Source organism: Triticum dicoccoides, unplaced genomic scaffold (genome assembly GCF_002162155.2).
Source record: "Triticum dicoccoides isolate Atlit2015 ecotype Zavitan unplaced genomic scaffold, WEW_v2.0 scaffold137800, whole genome shotgun sequence".
Classification (NCBI taxonomy): domain Eukaryota; kingdom Viridiplantae; phylum Streptophyta; class Magnoliopsida; order Poales; family Poaceae; genus Triticum; species Triticum dicoccoides.
The window spans coordinates 663-19619 of NW_021197554.1; the positions used below are offsets into that span (position 1 = coordinate 663).

The window sequence follows — 18957 nt, forward strand, 5'->3', positions numbered from 1 at the left end:
ATCCGGAAGTGGCGGTCTGGCGTGAGCATAGCATAGGTCATCTTCTTTTGTCGGGCCAGGGCAGACGGCGAGGGAAGAGGGAGATGGACAAGGAGAGAAATGTGCTCCGACTGGAACAACGGAGAGGGCAGAAGAGGTTGTGGCTAGAGTTGGGGACGTCGGCCGGCTCAAATAGACGGACTTTGGCCTCGGGCATCGAGCCGAAGCGGCGCCACACGGCGGTCGCACCCTCACCGGAGGAGAAGCCCGTTGAGCTGTTGGGTTTCGGGGCAATTATGTGTCGGACCCAGTCGTCAGTCCGACATGGCGGATGCGCCTGGACGTTTCAGGCCTATTTGAGACACCCGTCTGGGTCATTTTTTTTGACCGCTCACTGACCGGACCGTCCGCCCGGACGTATGAGAGGGGTTTAGAGTGTCTGGCTGTAGATGTTGTTACCTAGCATAAAGATGCTATGAGCATGTACGACAAATAGTCCATATAGACGAGAGACTTCTATCGAACGTTGCTGCGCATGTCCCGTCTCCGTCTCCCGTGTACTTATCCTTCAAGAAAATTTTCTTCACAATAATAAAAACTAGTCCTCATTGGTGCCACTAATGGTATATCTATCTCTTTATTAGATAAAATTTATTTTAATATAATATATCATTCAATCTTTTTTTCATGACCTGTTATTTTGCAATTCCAGATGATGCAATATCGGTTATTTTTCGGCTTAATCCACGTGGCTGAAAGCTCTACTTCTTGGTTTTAACATTGGACTTTTACCTTTTCAGTTGAAATTTGTGACGTGGAATTCATAAATCAAACCTACCGATTTCAACAGAGGATGTTACAACTTTTTTTAGAGTAATAGTTTATATGCGGCTGGACCATACTTCTACAAGGTTTGTGAGTTATGATAGTCAACTACGTCTCCTTGGAGCCTAGATTGACCGCGTCCATATTGAACCAGCAGGTAATGGCTGCTATGCTATGAGAACGCTTGAAAAGGTCTTAACATCTTCAGTCTATTTTATTATATATCTATCTAGGTGTTTGAGTATGACCAAGTACGTACTACCTGCATGCCTAGCTCGTGTTCCCGCGTACTCTATATTCTGTGCTTTCACCTATCACACGCGTTTCTTCAACCTACCATGCCATGAGTTTGTATATATAGGACCCGGCATGACTTGTATCTTCTCTTTTCAAACATATTCTTTAGTTAATTGTTGCTCTAACACAATGATGTAAGTACCCATCACTTCTCACCTTTTTGTGAATGACACTTGATTTTCTGACAATTATTCTTTACTAATTTTGTTTGGTACAGAAACGGTTCATTAACTTGTATTAAGTGACATTTACGTGTAATGATACTTGCATCTGTTTGATTTTGGAGAATGGTGGCAAAACACTTTAGTGATTGACTGTGGCTCTTGTTATCTATTTCCCATGTGGCTCTTCTTATTGTTGATCAAGCAAAATGGGTATTGTAAGTTCATGTTGATTGAAAGTTAATGTGGCTGGTTGTAAGTAATGATGAGTTTGGTTGAGTTGCTTTTCTGTAAGTACATGTCTGTACATTTCTTGGACTATTGTGAAATAAAGCACTTTCTACAGTTTCCAAATGTTGATGTTATCTGCGCACACTAACTATGAAGCCATGTGCAACATATTTCATATTGTTATCTTTTTTGCAGGGAGTAAAAATTTGCATATAACTTGAGTATATCTCAGCCAATCTGGTCTCTTCATAAATGTAATGATGATGCAACGCGTGATCCTCCATGGTTTTTTAAAATTGAAATCTTTTTATGAGTTGCCTAAAACTGTTTCTCTCTTTGTTGTTTTATTTATTCATCACCTAACATTACTTCACATTTCTCTCAGGATTTATATGCTCAATGTACATGGTAAATGGCAAGTGTGTGGTGAGCTTGTATAATGAATTTCTATCTGGTAAATGCTGGTTGCTGGGTATGTATAATGTTGTCCCTGGTGGGTGTGTGGATTTTTGTTCCTTCCAGATTACTTGATATAGGCTACTTGGTAAATGTTTACCGAGTCATTTTTTGTTTAAGCTACATCTGTCATTTTTCATTTACCTCAGCAGATGAAACGCACCGTTTATTATTACTTGTATCAGGAGACTGGAGCTATCTCAAAACTACTTAAACTCCATCTCCTTTACCATAAAAAAATTACTTCATGTACGTTGAAGATTATTGAGCATCAAGACTTAAATAAACATCTTGGTACAAGAAAAGCCAAGCAAATTGGAAAAATCAAACTTGGATGTTGGATCTCTGAGTTTGGAAAAATATAAATATAGATTCATGCATAAGTAATGAAATTCAGTATTTTTGTGTTTTTATGTATTTTAACATATTGATTAGTAGTGGAGGTCGTGTGTTGCACGTGCACGCTTACTGTAGTGTTGTATGGTCGGTCGGACAAGGGAACCCAGTTGTATTTTAACATATTCTTATCCATTATCTAAACCCTTTTTTTACAGTCTAGGATAATGCAAAGTGAGTCATTTGTTCCGCTGAATTTTCGCAGGCTGAATACACCATTTTACCAATTTCAAATTTCATAAATGTGTGATACAAAAGCATTACTTCTTGAGTTTAATGTCAGATTTCTCTGCCATAAATATATTCTGCTTTTAGGAGAGTTGTGATTTTTGTTTCTTGAAATTTAAAAGCTGCAATTTTAATTAGTTGTGAATTTGTGATCCAGCTGGAAATCAGGTAGTTGAAAGCTGACAATTTTAACAGAGGAAGTTAAAGGCTTTTTTAGAGGGAGTTGAAATGCAGCTGGGCACTTGGATCTACGTCACAAGGTATGTGGATTGTGGTAGTCTACTTTATGTCTTGTAGACCGCCTCGATACTGGAGGAAAAGGAAAGGAAACGCGTGAAAGGTCATCAGGCCAACAACACAGCCTGGTCTTCAGATGTTCAGTCGATCGATGATTATCATATATACTCCTACGTGTCTGAGTATGACCAAGTACGTACCAGCTGTATGCCTTTCTAGGCTTCCACCTACTACACACGTCTGTTCAACCCACCAGGGCATAGCATGTAATATATAGGACCCGACACAGCCACCATGGGAAGCAAACACAATCTCCGCTCAAGGACCAACACAACAACACCTGCACTATAATCTCCTCTGCTATATCTCCTTGCAGTTCAAACCACAATGGCTGCCACCAGAACCATTCTTCCCGCCGTTGCCGTGATGACCGTCCTAAGCACAGCGTCTGCAGCAATCTACAACGTGGGCGAGCCGGGCGGCGCATGGGACCTCAGCACCAACTACGGCACTTGGGCGTCCTCTAGGAAGTTCCAAACCAGCGATCAGATCGTCTTCAAGTACTCCCCTCAGGCACACGATGTCCTTGAAGTCAGCAAGGCAGACTACGACTCCTGCACCACCGCTAGCCCGGTCACCACCCTCAACTCCGGGAATGATGTTGTCACTCTCATCGCCACCGGCACCCGCTACTTCATCTGCAGTTTCCCTGACCATTGCGCGGGCGGCATGAAGGTCAAGATCGATGTCATGCCAGGCTCCTCTTCATCACCCGCACCGGCCAGCGGTCCAAATGCAAGCAACGCTGCCCCGCCAACACCTGTCTCCGCTGCAACCAATGTGGAGGCCATGGGGCTTGGCCTCGTTGTTTTGCTTGCCATTGCCGGCCTCATGGCTTGAGTGCATCTCGGCAGTCGCAGGCACATGTGTACGTTATTGTATAGAGATGTACTTATTACTAGCAACTATCTGTGTGTATAGTCAAGTAGTTATGTGAATTTTACGTGAGAACTAATTATATTGCAGCCTTCAATGATTTCTTTTACACCTTCACATACACCTTTCAAGTTTCAATGACAAAAAAAGTCACAACCTCCAACTTAAAAGGCCAACTTTGAACAAATTCCAATATTCAAATCAAGAAGTAAAGCTTTCATACCGTATACAGTTAATTAAGTTAACATGTTTTAAATTACATCCAGGCAAAAAACATGATAGGAATTGTAAAATGCATGTTGAGCCGTACAATTGACCCACAGTGCATCATCCTGGACTGCAACATAACATCACCGAGTGAAATAATATACTGTGTGATGTATTATTAAACTGAATTAAATTTTACAAATATCCGCTATGTCTTGGCGGGAATATCTCTCCTACCATTTGGCATGACTGGTGAGCTATCTAAAAAATGAGCAATAGAATTTCTCTCCTCGCACCCAAACTTGTAATTAAAATTTCAGCACTTTGCGGTGATTTGAGTAATTCATTCACATGGGGATCCTCTCCTTTGGTGATTGTTCATGGAAAACCTAGATGTATCATGGCGACAAGGACTAGTTTTGATACTAGTGTTGGATACATACAATTAGCACATTTAAAACTGCTAAAATGGAGTTTGCAGCCTGCAATTCAACTAATATTTTATCTAAAATGAAAGGTCATATTTATCTTGGCAGCAACAGTAGAAATTTGTATTGGATCACTGTCTCTATATCATATATATTCTCCAAAAATTCGAAAATAAATCTTGAAGTGGCAAAAAAAGGAAAACAATTTGGCACGTGTGCAAAGATGTATTTTACGCATGTGTAAAATTTCATTACGAGATACTTTAACGTGTCATTTAAAAAGCAAACACATTGATTTTGAAAATACTCATCTTGCTATTAGAATCAGTCCACAATTTGAAACCGTCCGTAAAAAGTCTCTATATAGCAAAATGTATATATATTTCTTATCAAGTACGAGAAACTATGATTGACCATAGATATTATTATAGTTGACAGCGATCACTGTGCTTTTTCTTGCACTTTTTTTTTGAGAAATTCAAGATTCTACACTAGTGTGTAGTGTTTGCGATCCAAATCATGGCACGCAACAGGCCACCCGTACCATGCACCTGTGCAGAGAGTAGGACCCCCAATTTTCTATTAATAGAGTAGTACTAATTGCTAGTTTAGCTCTATTAACTTAGGTATATAGGATAACATTATAGTGACCAACTGTATCATTTGTACTTGTAATTTTTCTTTTTGCGGATGCACTTGTAATTAAATCATTCCAACAACAAAATTTTAGGGTCTCTTTAATATGTCAAATCCACTAATAAATAAAGCTTTGTCAAAATAATGCTTTGGATAATTGTATCTACGTCAGAAGCTATGTGGATCCCCTAAAAAAAGAAGCTATGTGGATCGTGATAGTCTACCTCATGTTTTTGTAGACCGCGTCGATACTGAAGAAAAAGGAAAGGGACGCGTGAAATGGTCAGCACGCCAACAGCACAGCCCGGTCTTCACATCCTCAGTCTATTTTGATCAAGTACGTACCAGCTGCTTGTGTTCCCACCTACACACAATATTCAAAGTCCAAAATCCAGGTACACAAACTTCATTCTACGCTCCCACCAACCGCACATGTTTCTCCATCACACCGGGTGTAGCCTGTATTGTTCTATATATAGGACCCGACACTGCCTCCTAGGAAAGCAAACACATTCTCCGCTCAAGGATCGATACACACCTGCCTTACAAGTTATAATATCCTCTGCTAGCTCTCTTTACAGTTCCAACCGCAATGGCTGCCAGGAGAACCATTCTTCTCGCCGTGGCTGCGATGGCCGTCCTGAGCACCGCGTCAGCGGCAATCTACAACGTGGGCGAGCCGGGCGGCGCATGGGACCTTAGCACCAAATACGACACTTGGGCGTCCTCTAGGAACTTCCAAACCAGCGATCGGATCGTCTTCAAGTACTCCCCTCAGGCACACGATGTCCTTGAAGTCAGCAAGGCAGACTACGATTCTTGCAGCACTGCCAACCCCGTCACCACCTTCAACTCCGGGAATGATGTTGTCACCCTCACAGCCATCGGCACCCGGTACTTCATTTGTGGTTTCCCTGGTCATTGCGCGGGCGGCATGAAGGTTAAGATCGATGTCATGCCAGGCTCCTCCTCTACGTCACCCGCCCCGGCCAGCGGCCCAAGTGCAAGCAATGCTCCCCCGCCGACACCTGTCTCCGCTGCCACCAATGTGGAGGCCACGGGATTTGGCCTTGCCGTTTTGCTTGCCATTGCCGGCCTCATGGCTTGAGTGCATCTCTGTAGTCGCAGGCACATGTGTATTTTATGTATATTCAAGTAATTATTACTAGCAACTATCTGTGTGTACGATCAAGTTGTTATGTGTATGTTGGGTGTATTCCGGCTTTGTGTATTGCCGATTCATTTTGGAGGATTTATTAATAAAGATTCTTTTGGTCTTATACAACATTTTTCTTGAAACACGTTCATTCTAAAACATGAGAGCCAACAATTTTGTAATTTAAACTTGTAGTACAGAAATACATAGTTAGATTAGACATGCAATTAGTATTGCCCCTGAATGTAAATGAACTGTCCCAAACAACCAGCTGCAACAAATGGTGAAGAACAACTAGGATGCCCCCGACCCCGGACATACTGGATCAAAATCGGCTCGGAAAATCCCTGCTTTTTGGATGATGGAGTGTGATACATGTTCCTGTTTCTGGTGTTGCACGGGACAATCACCGTCGAGGGAGAGAGAGCCATGGGAGTGGGTGACGGGTGCTTTTGGGGAATGAATTCTTCCCTATTATGTTCTTGCGGCTGGAGGATGATCACTATCAACGCTCTGAGAGATCAAAATTTCCCCAGTCCAGGCACCATCGTTCAGTAATGTAAAAATACCAGCTGCATTGGATAAAAGTGCTTCATCAAGGGATAGTCATGGCCCATGCAGCGCGACGCAGCATTCATCAAGATGGTCTGGTAGGAAATGATTAGATTTCAAGTCTTATACATAGCATAAAGATGCTATGAGCATGTACGACAAATAATACAAATATACCGGACTTCTATCCAACATTGGTTGACAAATAATACTTATCCTTCGAAAATCTTTCATCACTATAATCAAAAGTAGTCCTCGTTGGCGCCATTGTATATCCATCCTTTTAGTACATAAAATTTACTTTAATGTAATATTACCGCTCAGTCTTTTTTTCATGAGCCGTTATTTTGCAATTCAGGATGATGCAATGTTGGTCACTATTTTTGTGCTTAATCCATGGTCTGAGAGCTTTTACCTCTTAAGTTGAAAGTTGTGACGGGGAGTTTATACAATAAACCTGCCAATTTTAATAGAGGAGGTTAAAACTTTTTTTTAGACTGAGAGTTTAAATGCGGCTGGCCCTATGGATATACTTATATAAGATTTATCAGTTATGATAGTCAACTACGTCTCCTTTGAGGATTGGAGTCCAGACTGCGTCGGTATTGAAGCAGCAGTCCAAGTACAATGGCTGATATGCCATGAGAATCAAGATGGCAACGGGGCCCCGAAACCCGCGTCCCCGTGGGTTTTTACCCCATTAGGGGACGGGGATGGGCGTTTTTCTAACCCTGTGGGGCTGCTGTTGGGTAAAATGTAAAACCCGGCATGTTTCGTGGGTTCACACCCGTTTCATCAATACCCGAACCCTAAACCCGGCCTACCCGCAAAAATACTACACAAGGTATTGGGCCATGTAGCCTGGACTCACATCGGCCCAAACATCTGCAGCGTCCGAGCCCCCAACCTCAAATCCACTCGACGCACCCCAGCCTCGCTAGGTCTCGCACACCACACGGGCACCGCTCCCTCGATCCCATCTTGCACACCACACCGGCACCGCTGTTGAACCATCTACCATTGTTTTTTGTTGAACTTTTCTCAAGCTATGTTGCTGAAATGTGCCTGTTTTGCTGCTGAAATGTTATTCTTTGTCGCTACTATGTTTGTTTAAATATTTTGATTTTCTCGTGGGTTCCCCGTGGGTTCCCCAAAACCCGATGGGTTTAGGGGACGGTTGAAAAACTAGCCCCGCGCATGGTGATGGGGACGGGGACGGGTTTACGATTTTCTCGTGGGGATGGGTTTGGGAAGGCAAAATCCGATGGGTTTTGTCCCCGTTGCCATCTGAACATGAGAACGCTTGAAAAGGTCTTAACACCTTCAGTCTATTATTTATTATATATCTCTCTAGGTGTTTGAGTATGACCAAGTACGTACTACTTGCATGCCTAGCTCGTGTTCCCGCGTACTCTATATTCTACACTTTCACCTACCGCCCGCGTTTCTTCAACCCACCTGGCCATGAGTTTGTATTTATAGGACCCGACACAGACACCTAAAGAAGCAACACAATCTCACCTCAAGGTTCAGTATAGTAGCATCCGACTAGTATCTCCTCTGCTAGCTCTCACTGCCTTGCTTCTAGCAGGTCCTACTGCCATGGCCGTCACTAGAAACATTCTCCTCTCCGTGGCCGCGATGGCCATCCTGAGCACCGCCTCGGCTGCAATCTACAATGTCGGCGAGCCCGGCGGAGCGTGGAACCTCGGCACCAACTACAGTACATGGGCGTCCTCCAGGAACTTCCAACCCGACGACCAGATCGTCTTCAAGTACTCCCCTTAGGCGCATGATGTCCTCGAGGTCAGCAAGGCCGACTATGACTCATGCAGCACTACGACCCCCATTGTCACCCTCAACTCCGGGAATGATGTCATTGCCCTTAACGTCACCGGCACCCACTACTTCATATGCGGCTTTCCTGGCCATTGTGCGGGTGGCATGAAGGTCAAGATCGATGTCACGCCAAGCTCCTCCTCTTCATCGCCTGGCCCGGCCAGCGGCCCAAGTGCAAGCAACGCTTCCCCACCGACGCCTGTCTCCGCCGCCATCTCTGTGGAGGCTACGGGCTTTGGCCTCGCCGTCTTGCTTGCCGTTGCTGGCCTCATGGCTTGAGTTCATTTGTTCAGCTGCACATAGATGTATAAAGTCATGTATAATCAAGTAATTATTACTAGCAAGTATATGTGTAGCCAAGTAATTATATGTGTAGGTTGTATGTATTCGGGCTTCTTCTTTAATAAAGATTTTTCTTGTCTCTCTTATACAACATTTGTCAAGAAACATGTTCATTCTAGAATTTGATAAGCTAGATTTGCATAACTTTGACTTGTACCAGGCAGAGGTTTATACTTAGATTAGATATATAATTAGCATGATTGTTTGATATGTCTCAAAAATATGTATTTGTAGGCTGCAATTGAACTTGTAATTAGTGAAGTATTACATATCTAAGTGGAGCACATGTTAACATATATCTCGGGTCTAATATATAAGCTAACATGTGGTAACCTACAACGTGGGCGAGACGGGCGGCGCACGGGACATCAGCACCAACTACGTCACTTGGGCGTCCTGAGCACTGCGTCTGCGGTAAGCTACAACGTGGGCGAGCTGGGCGGTGCATGGGACCTCAACACCAACTACGTCACTTGGGCGTCCTCTAGGAACTTCCAAACCAGCGATCAGATCGTCTTCAAGTACTCCTCTCAGGCACACGACGTCTTCGAGGTTAGCAAGGCAGACTACGACTCCTGCAGCACCGCCAGCCCCGTCACCACCTTCAACTCCGAGAATGATGTTGTCACCCTCACCGCCATCGGCACCCGCTACTTCATCTGCGGTTTCCTTGGTCATTGTGCGGGCAGCATGAAGGTCAAAATCGATGTCATGCCAGGCTCCTCCTCTTCGTCACCCGCCCCAGCCTGCAGCCCAAGTGCTGAAGTGCAAGCAACGCTCCCCCGCCAACACCTGGCTCCGCTGCAACCAATGTGGAGGCCATGGAGTTTGGCCTTGCTGTTTTGCTTGTCGTTGCCTACCTCATGGCTTGAGTGCATCTCGGCAGTCGCACGCACATGTGTACGTTATTGTATAGAGAAGTACAACTATCTGTGTGTATAGTTAAGTAGTTATGTGTATGTTGGACGTATTTGGCCTTCGTGTTTTGCTAATTCATTTTGGAGGATTTGTTAATGAAGATTCTTTTGGTCTTATACAACATTTGTCTTGAAACATGTTCTTTCTAAACCGTGAGAGCCCAATATTTTGTAACTTAAACTTGTATTACACAAACCCCTGCTAGTTATTTTCAGCCGTTGATTTAAACTGTTACTAAAATTATTAATTTTAATCAGTCAAGGGAATTATGGCCCTGTGTGAATTTTTTTAGAAAGATTTGACAATCCCTCTATCCCGAACGCGTCTCGCCAATCCCATCTCTCGCCGGTGTGTAGACGGTGGCGCCAGGATCCCCGGTTGGCCATGGTCATAGTTGTTGGTCCCCACGGCCCCGGACCCCGGCTGCCACCCGTCCGCCTCGCCTAGCTCGTCGTTGCCACTCTCCCACCTCTTCGCCGTTGTAGCTCCGCATCAGGCTCCTTTTTTAGGTGTGACCGTGCTTCGCCCGCCGCCAGCTACCCGCTCAGCATTCGCTTCCCTTGTGGCGATCAGCAAATTCCACATCGGGGGTGCTTGAACCGTGATCTTCAAGTACCACCAGGATTTTCGAGGAGGCCATCCTCAGTGACCTCTCCTCGCTCGGCCTCGACTGGGACCAAGTTACATATTAGAACATTCATTTTGCAATCTGTATTCTAGATTGCAAGTAGACAATGAGAGATCTCCGGCATGATCAAATACTATGGTTGATTGCAAGTTGTCCTTCTGCAAATTACAAGTGAACATCACTGTATTCTAGAGCAAACACTGTTTCTAACCATGTGAATTCCCAACGCAAGAGTTGATAATGCCACAAGGTTGCACTTGTGTAATATTGCACATACAAACACTGTTTCTAACCCTGCGAATTCCCAACACAAGACTTGATAACGCCATGTCCGTTTTAGCAGCCGAATCAGTATGAGGCATGAGGCAACATGGACCGTCCGATCTCACTTCAGATTAAGGGCCACCACATGCCCCCTTTCTCTCTCACCTGGAGTCGCCGACGGGTGAACCCCATGCATCATCCCCTTCCTCCTGCATGGTATAAGCTTGATCCCGTCGATTTGTTGCCAGCTTAGCTTAGCTTTGCCATTTAAATTCAAAATATCATGCCGCATAGAGTTACATGGAAATTTGGCAGAAAAGTACCTGAGATTTCAAACCGTCATAACTTTTTAGCTCCAAGTTTGAATCCAAGGGAACTTTTTGCAAAATGATATTCATGAAATGCATCATCCTATGCTACACTTGGTTTCATCTTTTGAACATACAAATTTGATTGTGTTCAAATTTGTACTTAAACCTTTAATAGGGTCTTGCTTGCAAACCACATGTCCAGATTTAGTGAAATCTACTGCATTATGATCGTTAGGTTATTCTTTATTCATATATACCACTTGATCTAGACTTTCAAACTTTTCATAATTCAATATGAATTTTGAATTCAAACCATAGAATTCCTATAATCAAATTTTTTATTCCTCAAATAATTCATTTTGCATTTTTTTTCTTATGATTCACTTTTATCCAATGAACCCTAGCTTTAGTTTATACTTTTAGGGATATTCAAATTTGAATTCAAGCCTTGTTTTAATCATCACCGGTAAACTAGAAATCCAAAGTGATTGTTTTTGCATAAATCTCTACTAAAACCTCATCCATCATGTAACTTAGTTTCAAATATTCAAGCCATTTGTATTTATTCAAATTTGAATCCTAGCTTAACTATATCTTTATTTCCATTAATTCTTTTCCATTTATCCTAAAACATCATAATAATCTATATTAGATATAATACTTAGTATGTTGTTGTTCTTTTATACTATGCCATATTTGTTCTTGTGTTCTTTTTTATTCTTCTATATGGCATGCTTGTTCACTGAGTGTTATTTACTTATATTAGATTGACCAAAGAGCGAAGCAGAATAGTATCAGACTTTGTACTATTACCAGTGAAGACCAAGACAAGTTCCATCTCTTGTTCATGCACATGAACCTATATTTTACTATGCATTTAGTCCCTTTTGAGTAGTATGCATGAGTAGGAGTATGTATGATAAATATGTAGTATGATCCTAGTGTAGTTCAATGAGTAGGTCTGAGCTTACTTCCTTGTCGCCATCGTTGTAGAAATATTATATTTTATTTGCTAAAGTGGATGGGGTTCATGTGAAGTGATATTCATGATGAGATGTGACTGGCAATGTAGTAAATAGGACCAACATAGTTTCATGAAATACCTAGGCAAAATAGTATGAATGGTGGCAAGGTACAATGTTACCATCATGGGAGAGCACACTAGTGGACCATTCGATCAGGCTCAAAGTGATCAACCACCTTTTTATAACTACTAGCTTACATGTGCAGCCACAACTACTACGTGATCTAACTTGGTTTAGTAGATATGTAGGTGGGATGGGCACTGTCAGAGTTAAGGGAAACTCTTCTGGAAGACCTCATCACAATCTCCCAATTTCCGTACAATTGAGTGTGGGAGCTACAAAGGGATGATTGTGTCTTGTGGGGAACGTGCACAAATCTCTGCAGACTGTATAGAACTCATTGATTAGCCGTGTCCCTGGTTACGGACAACTTGAGCGGTTAGAAGTGGAAATGTTGAGAGATATCATTACATTTAATAAATTTGAGCGGGATAATCAACGAAGGGAATTGATTGAATTGGTGGTGCCCAATTAAATCATATAATATTTGCCGACATAGCACAATCTTTTGATAGTAGGATAAAATTTGCTTTATGCAAGATATTAATTTAGAACCACTGCACAAGCCAACATGCATTTATGATAGGTATTTTATAACACCTTAGATGTGACTTGGCATTACATTCAATGTATTGACCTATATGGCTGCAAAGTTTTATGTTACAGATTTTCCAGACGAAGAGTAAGGATACAAAATAGGGTTATGAGGTTTACACTCAACTTTGTCATTGACGTTGATGGGACTCCACATCTTTATTGTTGTTTTTGTTGTGTATTCTAGCCCTAGGGCTATCAGGTAATAAATACTCTGGATTTACATTACATTACATGTGATTTTGTGGTATTTCATTGAGTATTGTGTGTGCTAGCTCCCGATTCAAAGACAGCACAGCAGATCACAAGAGATTCGGATCCTTATTGGAACCGGGTCGTTAGAAGACAGATCAAGCAAGCCATGCTACCATGGCGCCCGACACCGTGCCCCATGTGAGCACAATGCCTCAGTTCAGACGGATCGTCCCGCGGTAGGCGCCGATGAGCGAGCGAATGGGAGGAGAGGCCCCACCGACGACGATGCCGGTCGGGCCTCTCCATGCAGCGCCTGATGTAGACTCGGCTAGACGACGAGTCGCTGGTTGGTCTGATCCTTCACGGTACTTGCAAAATATCAATGAACAGCGGCAGCAACCGTCGCAGGAAAAAAACAGACCGACGTAGAAGAAGAAAAGCCTTTGGATCAAAACGATATAGCAAGAAGCCAAAGGAGTAGACTTGTACCGAATATTGATACGAGATCAACACAAGAACAGCAGCAACGAAACCTTAGAAACCGCAAGAACGCATCTTTGGTGCCCCTCGCCGTGAGGCGTTTTCTGGTATTTTTTATTCAACTCCCAACTAATCTGCGTACAAGACTCAGGACGCTGCCTTTTATACACTAGACACCAGCCGTAAGGACCTAAACTACTAACTGTCTCAAACTAATTCAGAGGTCCCCTCCTTTTACATCTCGGAGAGAAAGAAGAAAAACAAGCTAACTAGCACAACCTGTACGTGGACCCTCCTATTCTGCACTAGTATTCTTTAATTAGAAAGCTACTTAATCAATCGGCCACGCTGATCACACGTGACTAATTTAAAATAAAAGAACTACTTATTTGCTTGCATGCTTGAAACTACTTCACCTAACATAAAATACTATCAATATTACTGCACTTTGGAGGGGTTCTGAAGTTTGGCTTCACCGTGTCCTTCTTCGGCTCCATCGGCGAAACCTCAAAGAAGAAAGAGCCAAGATGTAGTACAGTCGGAAGATTAGAATCTAAAGCATCTGATATACTTGCGTCAAAACAAATGGTTGCACGTGTCTTTTGTTCAACACTTGGAGTCGCCCCAAGTAAACCTACGGCATTGGTGCACACATCAGCGCCTGACATCGGCGGCAGGAATGGAGGGAGGGGGAGAGGGGGAGGGTTGGCCGGCGGTAGGGTTTCTCTGAGCTGCTCACAGGAGTGGCGTGGGAGGGAGGGGAGTATCGTATGACCTTGATATCTATAACTTAGTCGTGCCAGCGGCTCGTTCTGGTGGTGGTAGTTGTCGTTCAGTGGCCTCTGAGTCTTGATGTAATTTTTGTTATATTTGAGGTGATTTGTACATTGGATGCACTTCTATAATAGATCTGGATCCTTTTTGCAAAAAAACTTAGCTGAAAAGCTATATTTTTACGAAATATGTATTTGGCAACCCTGTGCCCGACTGCAAAATCGCCACACTACCTAGATGCCGTCCATTTCAAATCCGACGCACGCGACACGTTCCAGCGAGTAGTTTTGTTTTTTCTGTCGCTCGAACCGTCTCCCCCGTCCTGTGCGACTTAACTCTCCCCTCCCCCACCACTCGCCTCATTTCCTCTGGTAACGGCACGCCCACTTCTCTGTCGCTCCGCGCCCGCTCTCTCTCTGTCGACGGCGAGTGGCGGCGCTTTCTCCGGTCGATTCTCGGTGCTGGTCTTCTGTTACACCGATGAGTATCGACTCAATCGCCCTCACATCCACCCCCAGTAGTTCGTGCGCCTCAATTCGTCTGGTAACCGCGCGCCCGCTTCTGTGTCACTCCGCCCCCGCTCTCTCTCCGTCGACGGCGAGCGGCGGTGCCTTCTCCGGCCGATTCTCGGTGCTAGTATTCTGTTCCACCAGTGAGTATCGACTCAATCGCCCTCACATCCGCCCCTAGTAGTTCGTGCTCTATTTCTTGGCGCCATTAGTGGCGGGATGTTTGTCGGGATGGTCACATGTTAGAACAGACGAGAAATGCGCCCAATGCGTTCAATTCGTGGTGCATATGCAATTTGTTAGGCCGTGTTTCACATGCCCATCGTTCCAGTGATTAATTTGTCGTTTTCGATTTCGTGGCTAGTTGTCGTAATTTTTGAACTGGTCCCCTCTGCTAAACGACTCGATTCTGATTTCTAGGGTTTTCTCTAGATGCAAAACCATTATGTATCCATTCACGATTCTCCATTAGTGATGTATCCATTCATGATTCTGACTTCTATGGTTTTCTCTAAATGCTACACGGCTCGATTTCCCTGATTTTTGTTAGCACTATTAGTGGTGTCTCGTTTCCTGATGCATTTTCTGTTTCTAACTGATGGATGTGCCATCATTTAACTCACATGAACTTTAATTGTGAATATTACCATCAGTGGTGTGAATAATTTATCAGGACTCCACTGTAAAATTTATCATGTCACTGATTTTTTTAATGCTTAGTTCTGTGATGTCCAATATATGTGTTTGTGTGTAAGTTGTTGCCATCCCTAATTTGCATAAGTTATCTTGCCCGATACATACATTTTATTGGGGTATTATAAGCAAACAAAAATTCAGGTATTCAATATCTAGTAGAAGCACACATGTCCTTGTCCTTCTTTGTTGTGGATGAGTTATCTTGTTGTATGTTCACAAGTTACCAATGTATCATAAGAATATGTGTGTGACTATTAATTCAACAGCTGTGCATCCTTTATGCTCACTTTTTTCTCTTTGTTATTCTTGTGTGTCAGGTCACAATGCCAAGGAAGCGCAAATTAGATGATGACTTTGAGGAGGTGAACCCCTTAAATAAGCATAAGCCTCCAGCAGATCGGAACAGGGCTTCTCCTAGTGCTCTTGTGACTGCCTGTAAGGATATGTCAGATGAGAGAATGGCCACAATCGATGACATGGATTTCACTAGTCTGCGGAATACCAAGTGTGATAATCTGTTCAATCGGCTTTCTCAATGGCTTGCTGGTTTATACGACCCTGATTCCCATGAGGTTGTTGTACCTGGTGGCGGAAGGTTACCGTTCAGTGAAGAGTCTGTGCATCGTATAATGGGTGTGCCCCGAGGTGATATTGCGGTGGATTTCAAGGTTCCTACAGATGCACAGCTTGAGCTTGCGGGAGATCTTTTTGGTGATCTTGGACATTCTCCTAAAACTATGGATGTATTAAACCTTATCTTGAGCACTAACCGGCATGACGACAATTTCAAGTGCTTGTGGCTTGTGCTTACTGCCAGCACTGTGATGGCGCCGACGACTTCCAACAAGGTCAGCACCAGATGGTATCCTGTGTTGGTAAGCACATCTGGATATCTTTCTAGTTCACACTTTTTATCTCTTTTCTTTTCTGTTTTTTACCTGGTAACTTTTTTGCTTCTTAGTCTGATGATTATGCACATATGCACTTTGATAACTTTCCTCGATTTTTGGAGTGTGGTAATTTCTGTTCCTTTGTTTTTTCTATGATTTGAAGTGTGGTAATTATGTAGTAATGCACCTGATAACTTTTTATGAAGGTGTAGTAATTATATAGTAATGCACCTGATAACTTTTTACGAAGGTGTAGTAATTACATAGTGATGCACCTGATAACTTTTTCTGAAAGTGTGGTAATTATGTAGTGATGCACCTGATAACTTTTTTTGAAAGTGTGGTAATTATGTAGTAATGCACCTGATAACTTATTTACGCCTTGCAATATGGTAATTTTGACTTACTTCTCAATAATGTGGTAATTGTGTGCTTATGTACTTGGTGATTCAATGCTTTAACAGTGTTATAAGTGTCTACTTATGTCCCCTGCTAACTTGTGTGCATACATTCCTCTCTGTTTCATGTGTTTTTTTTGCAGCAAAATATTGGCAATGTAAAAAACCTCAACTGGTGCAAATTTATTGCGGATCAGCTTCACAAAGCCATTTCAAAAGGAAAGCCTACGACGGGCTGCCTCCTATTCTATAATGTTAGTCCCCCTATTCTTGTTTTGTTCCCATGATTTTTGGATTGTACATCTTATTCTGCCAAACAGCTAGATTGTAATGACCTTTTCTGTTTTTCCAGCTTCTGTATATAGATGCTATTGACTTAATCGGCCTTGGTATCATCTTGCCTAATGGTCCTTTTGCAATTAATGTGTGGATGAATGAGTTGGCATTGAAAGTTCTCCGGATGGATGTCCAGAGGGACAAGCTTTCTTATGGGAAATTATCGGTAATTTCCCATTCGTCATTTTTCTTACCTTCTATGTACTGCCATCTTTTTTATCACGATTTTTTTTCGTTTTTTATCATATATTTTTCAGCTTAAGCCCCAATATGGTCAAGACTATTGCTTGTTTGGTGGCTTGCAAGGTCTAGCTAAATTCATGCATGTTCATGCACCGCAAAACTGTTCTGAACAGGTATTTTAATCTTTTTTGTGTGTTTATATATTTTTATTTTCCTTTTCTTGGTAAATATTGTTATAAAGACCTGGTAACTTGTACTGTTTTAGGATGGTAACTTTTTTTTTATTTTTTAGATTCTCACTTTGGAATAAGTTCATTTGAACTTATCTATGTGTGGTATTTTTAGTTGTTTTTGCATGGTAATTAATGTCTCTCACAACCTGATTATTTGTTTTTTCATTCATGATTTTCTGTCAGAAACTTGCTAAAGCTTCTACTATTGTGGGTCGCTTTTCGTCTCGCATGGTTGGCCTCCTGGGTGGTCTTGTTAATGAGTTCATGTCCTTGGATGATGAAGACAGCTCATGGATGTCCCGTGTGTTACAGAGCCAACTAAAGGAATTATCTTCTGCTGCCGGGAAGACTACAAGCACCCGTCCTGCATCCCGCTAGCGTGAAGTAAAAGATACCGGCAAGCAAACTGTTGAAAGTTCAGATTCTGATCATGAGGATAGTGATGGTGGCGGTGATGGTTACTCTGACGAAGATCTAGATTTTCACGTTCATTACCATGGTTCTTCAGGTGGACCGAACGCCCATGAGGCTTCAGGTAGTGGGGGTAGTGCTGGACCGAATGCCCATGATGCTTCAGGTAGTGGCGCAGCGAATGCAGATGTGGGTGCAACCATGTTTGCAACTGCCAATGTGTCGGTAGGGTCAGCCGAAATTGATGGAACTGCTACTGTAGGAACCGATCAGCCTCTCGAGTCTCAGATTATGCTTACTGCATGTTCCGGGAATGTATCTAGTGATGGATTGCATAACCAGCCAGATATGACGGATACTCAAAACGAGGCTGCTGTTGATGCTTCTGTGAAGAGGTGAGGTTCTTCTCTCGTCCGTAACTTGGATAAGCAATATTCCAGGCGTCACAAGAAATTACGCCTACCTTCTCCGCCCATGGCCACTGGTACAACTGTTTCTAACCAGCCGTCGTTGGATGATACACATCGTTGTATCAAGGCAATAGTCATTAATGAGCTTGGCATTGTAGGCCCTGATAAGGGCACTAACTTAGTAATTGCCAATCCCATGCGGAAGAAGCAACATCCTCGCAAGTGAGTTTGTTATCATCTGCTAGTTGATTTCTTTTTATTTTCATTTTTATATTGCATTTTTGTACATACTTAGTTGTTGTTACCCTTTTGTGTTGTAACTTTTCCTAGCACCTAGCTTCTGATAATTAGAAGTAACTATGTCTGGATAGTTTCTATTCCTTAATAAGCCTGTGTTTTTGTCTAGAATGAATAGTAATTATATCATGGTAAGGCTGATAACTTTTAGTAGTTATTTTCACGATAATAACTTCAATTTTTTAGTTGCACAATATGTAGTTTAACTTTGTTTGCATGATAATTTTAGTAATTATATGCTGGTAAGCATGTGTTATTTGTCTACAGTAACATTTTTCTCACGTGCACTATATCCTTTTCAAATAATAACTTGTCAGGTGTTCGAATGCTCCATCTATTAGTGTTGCCAACCTTCAGCAAACGCCGTCTACCAGTGTGGGTGTCATGTCTAAGGAGATACCTAGTAATCCTGCGCGTTCTTCGGCAGATGTTGACTCGT

The 18957-nt window shown here is 42.7% G+C and overlaps 2 protein-coding genes and 2 pseudogenes across 2 annotated transcripts; all 4 read left to right on the forward strand.

Annotated features, from left to right (window-relative positions):
* The first annotated feature begins 3197 nt into the window (after nt 1-3197).
* LOC119343699 (mavicyanin-like) lies at nt 3198-3750 on the forward strand. Its single transcript, XM_037614523.1, has one exon. The coding sequence runs from the start codon at nt 3198-3200 to the stop codon at nt 3708-3710; it is 513 nt and encodes a 170-aa protein (XP_037470420.1). The 3' UTR covers nt 3711-3750.
* Nucleotides 3751-5538: 1788 nt separating this feature from the next.
* On the forward strand, nt 5539-6189 carry LOC119343701 (mavicyanin-like). The gene has a single exon (XM_037614525.1). It carries the CDS (start codon nt 5610-5612, stop codon nt 6123-6125), a length of 516 nt encoding a protein of 171 aa, XP_037470422.1. The 5' UTR covers nt 5539-5609; the 3' UTR covers nt 6126-6189.
* A 2138-nt stretch (nt 6190-8327) lies between these two features.
* On the forward strand, nt 8328-8843 carry LOC119343697 (annotated as a pseudogene).
* Nucleotides 8844-9191: 348 nt separating this feature from the next.
* On the forward strand, nt 9192-9778 carry LOC119343698 (annotated as a pseudogene).
* The last annotated feature ends 9179 nt before the right edge of the window (nt 9779-18957 follow it).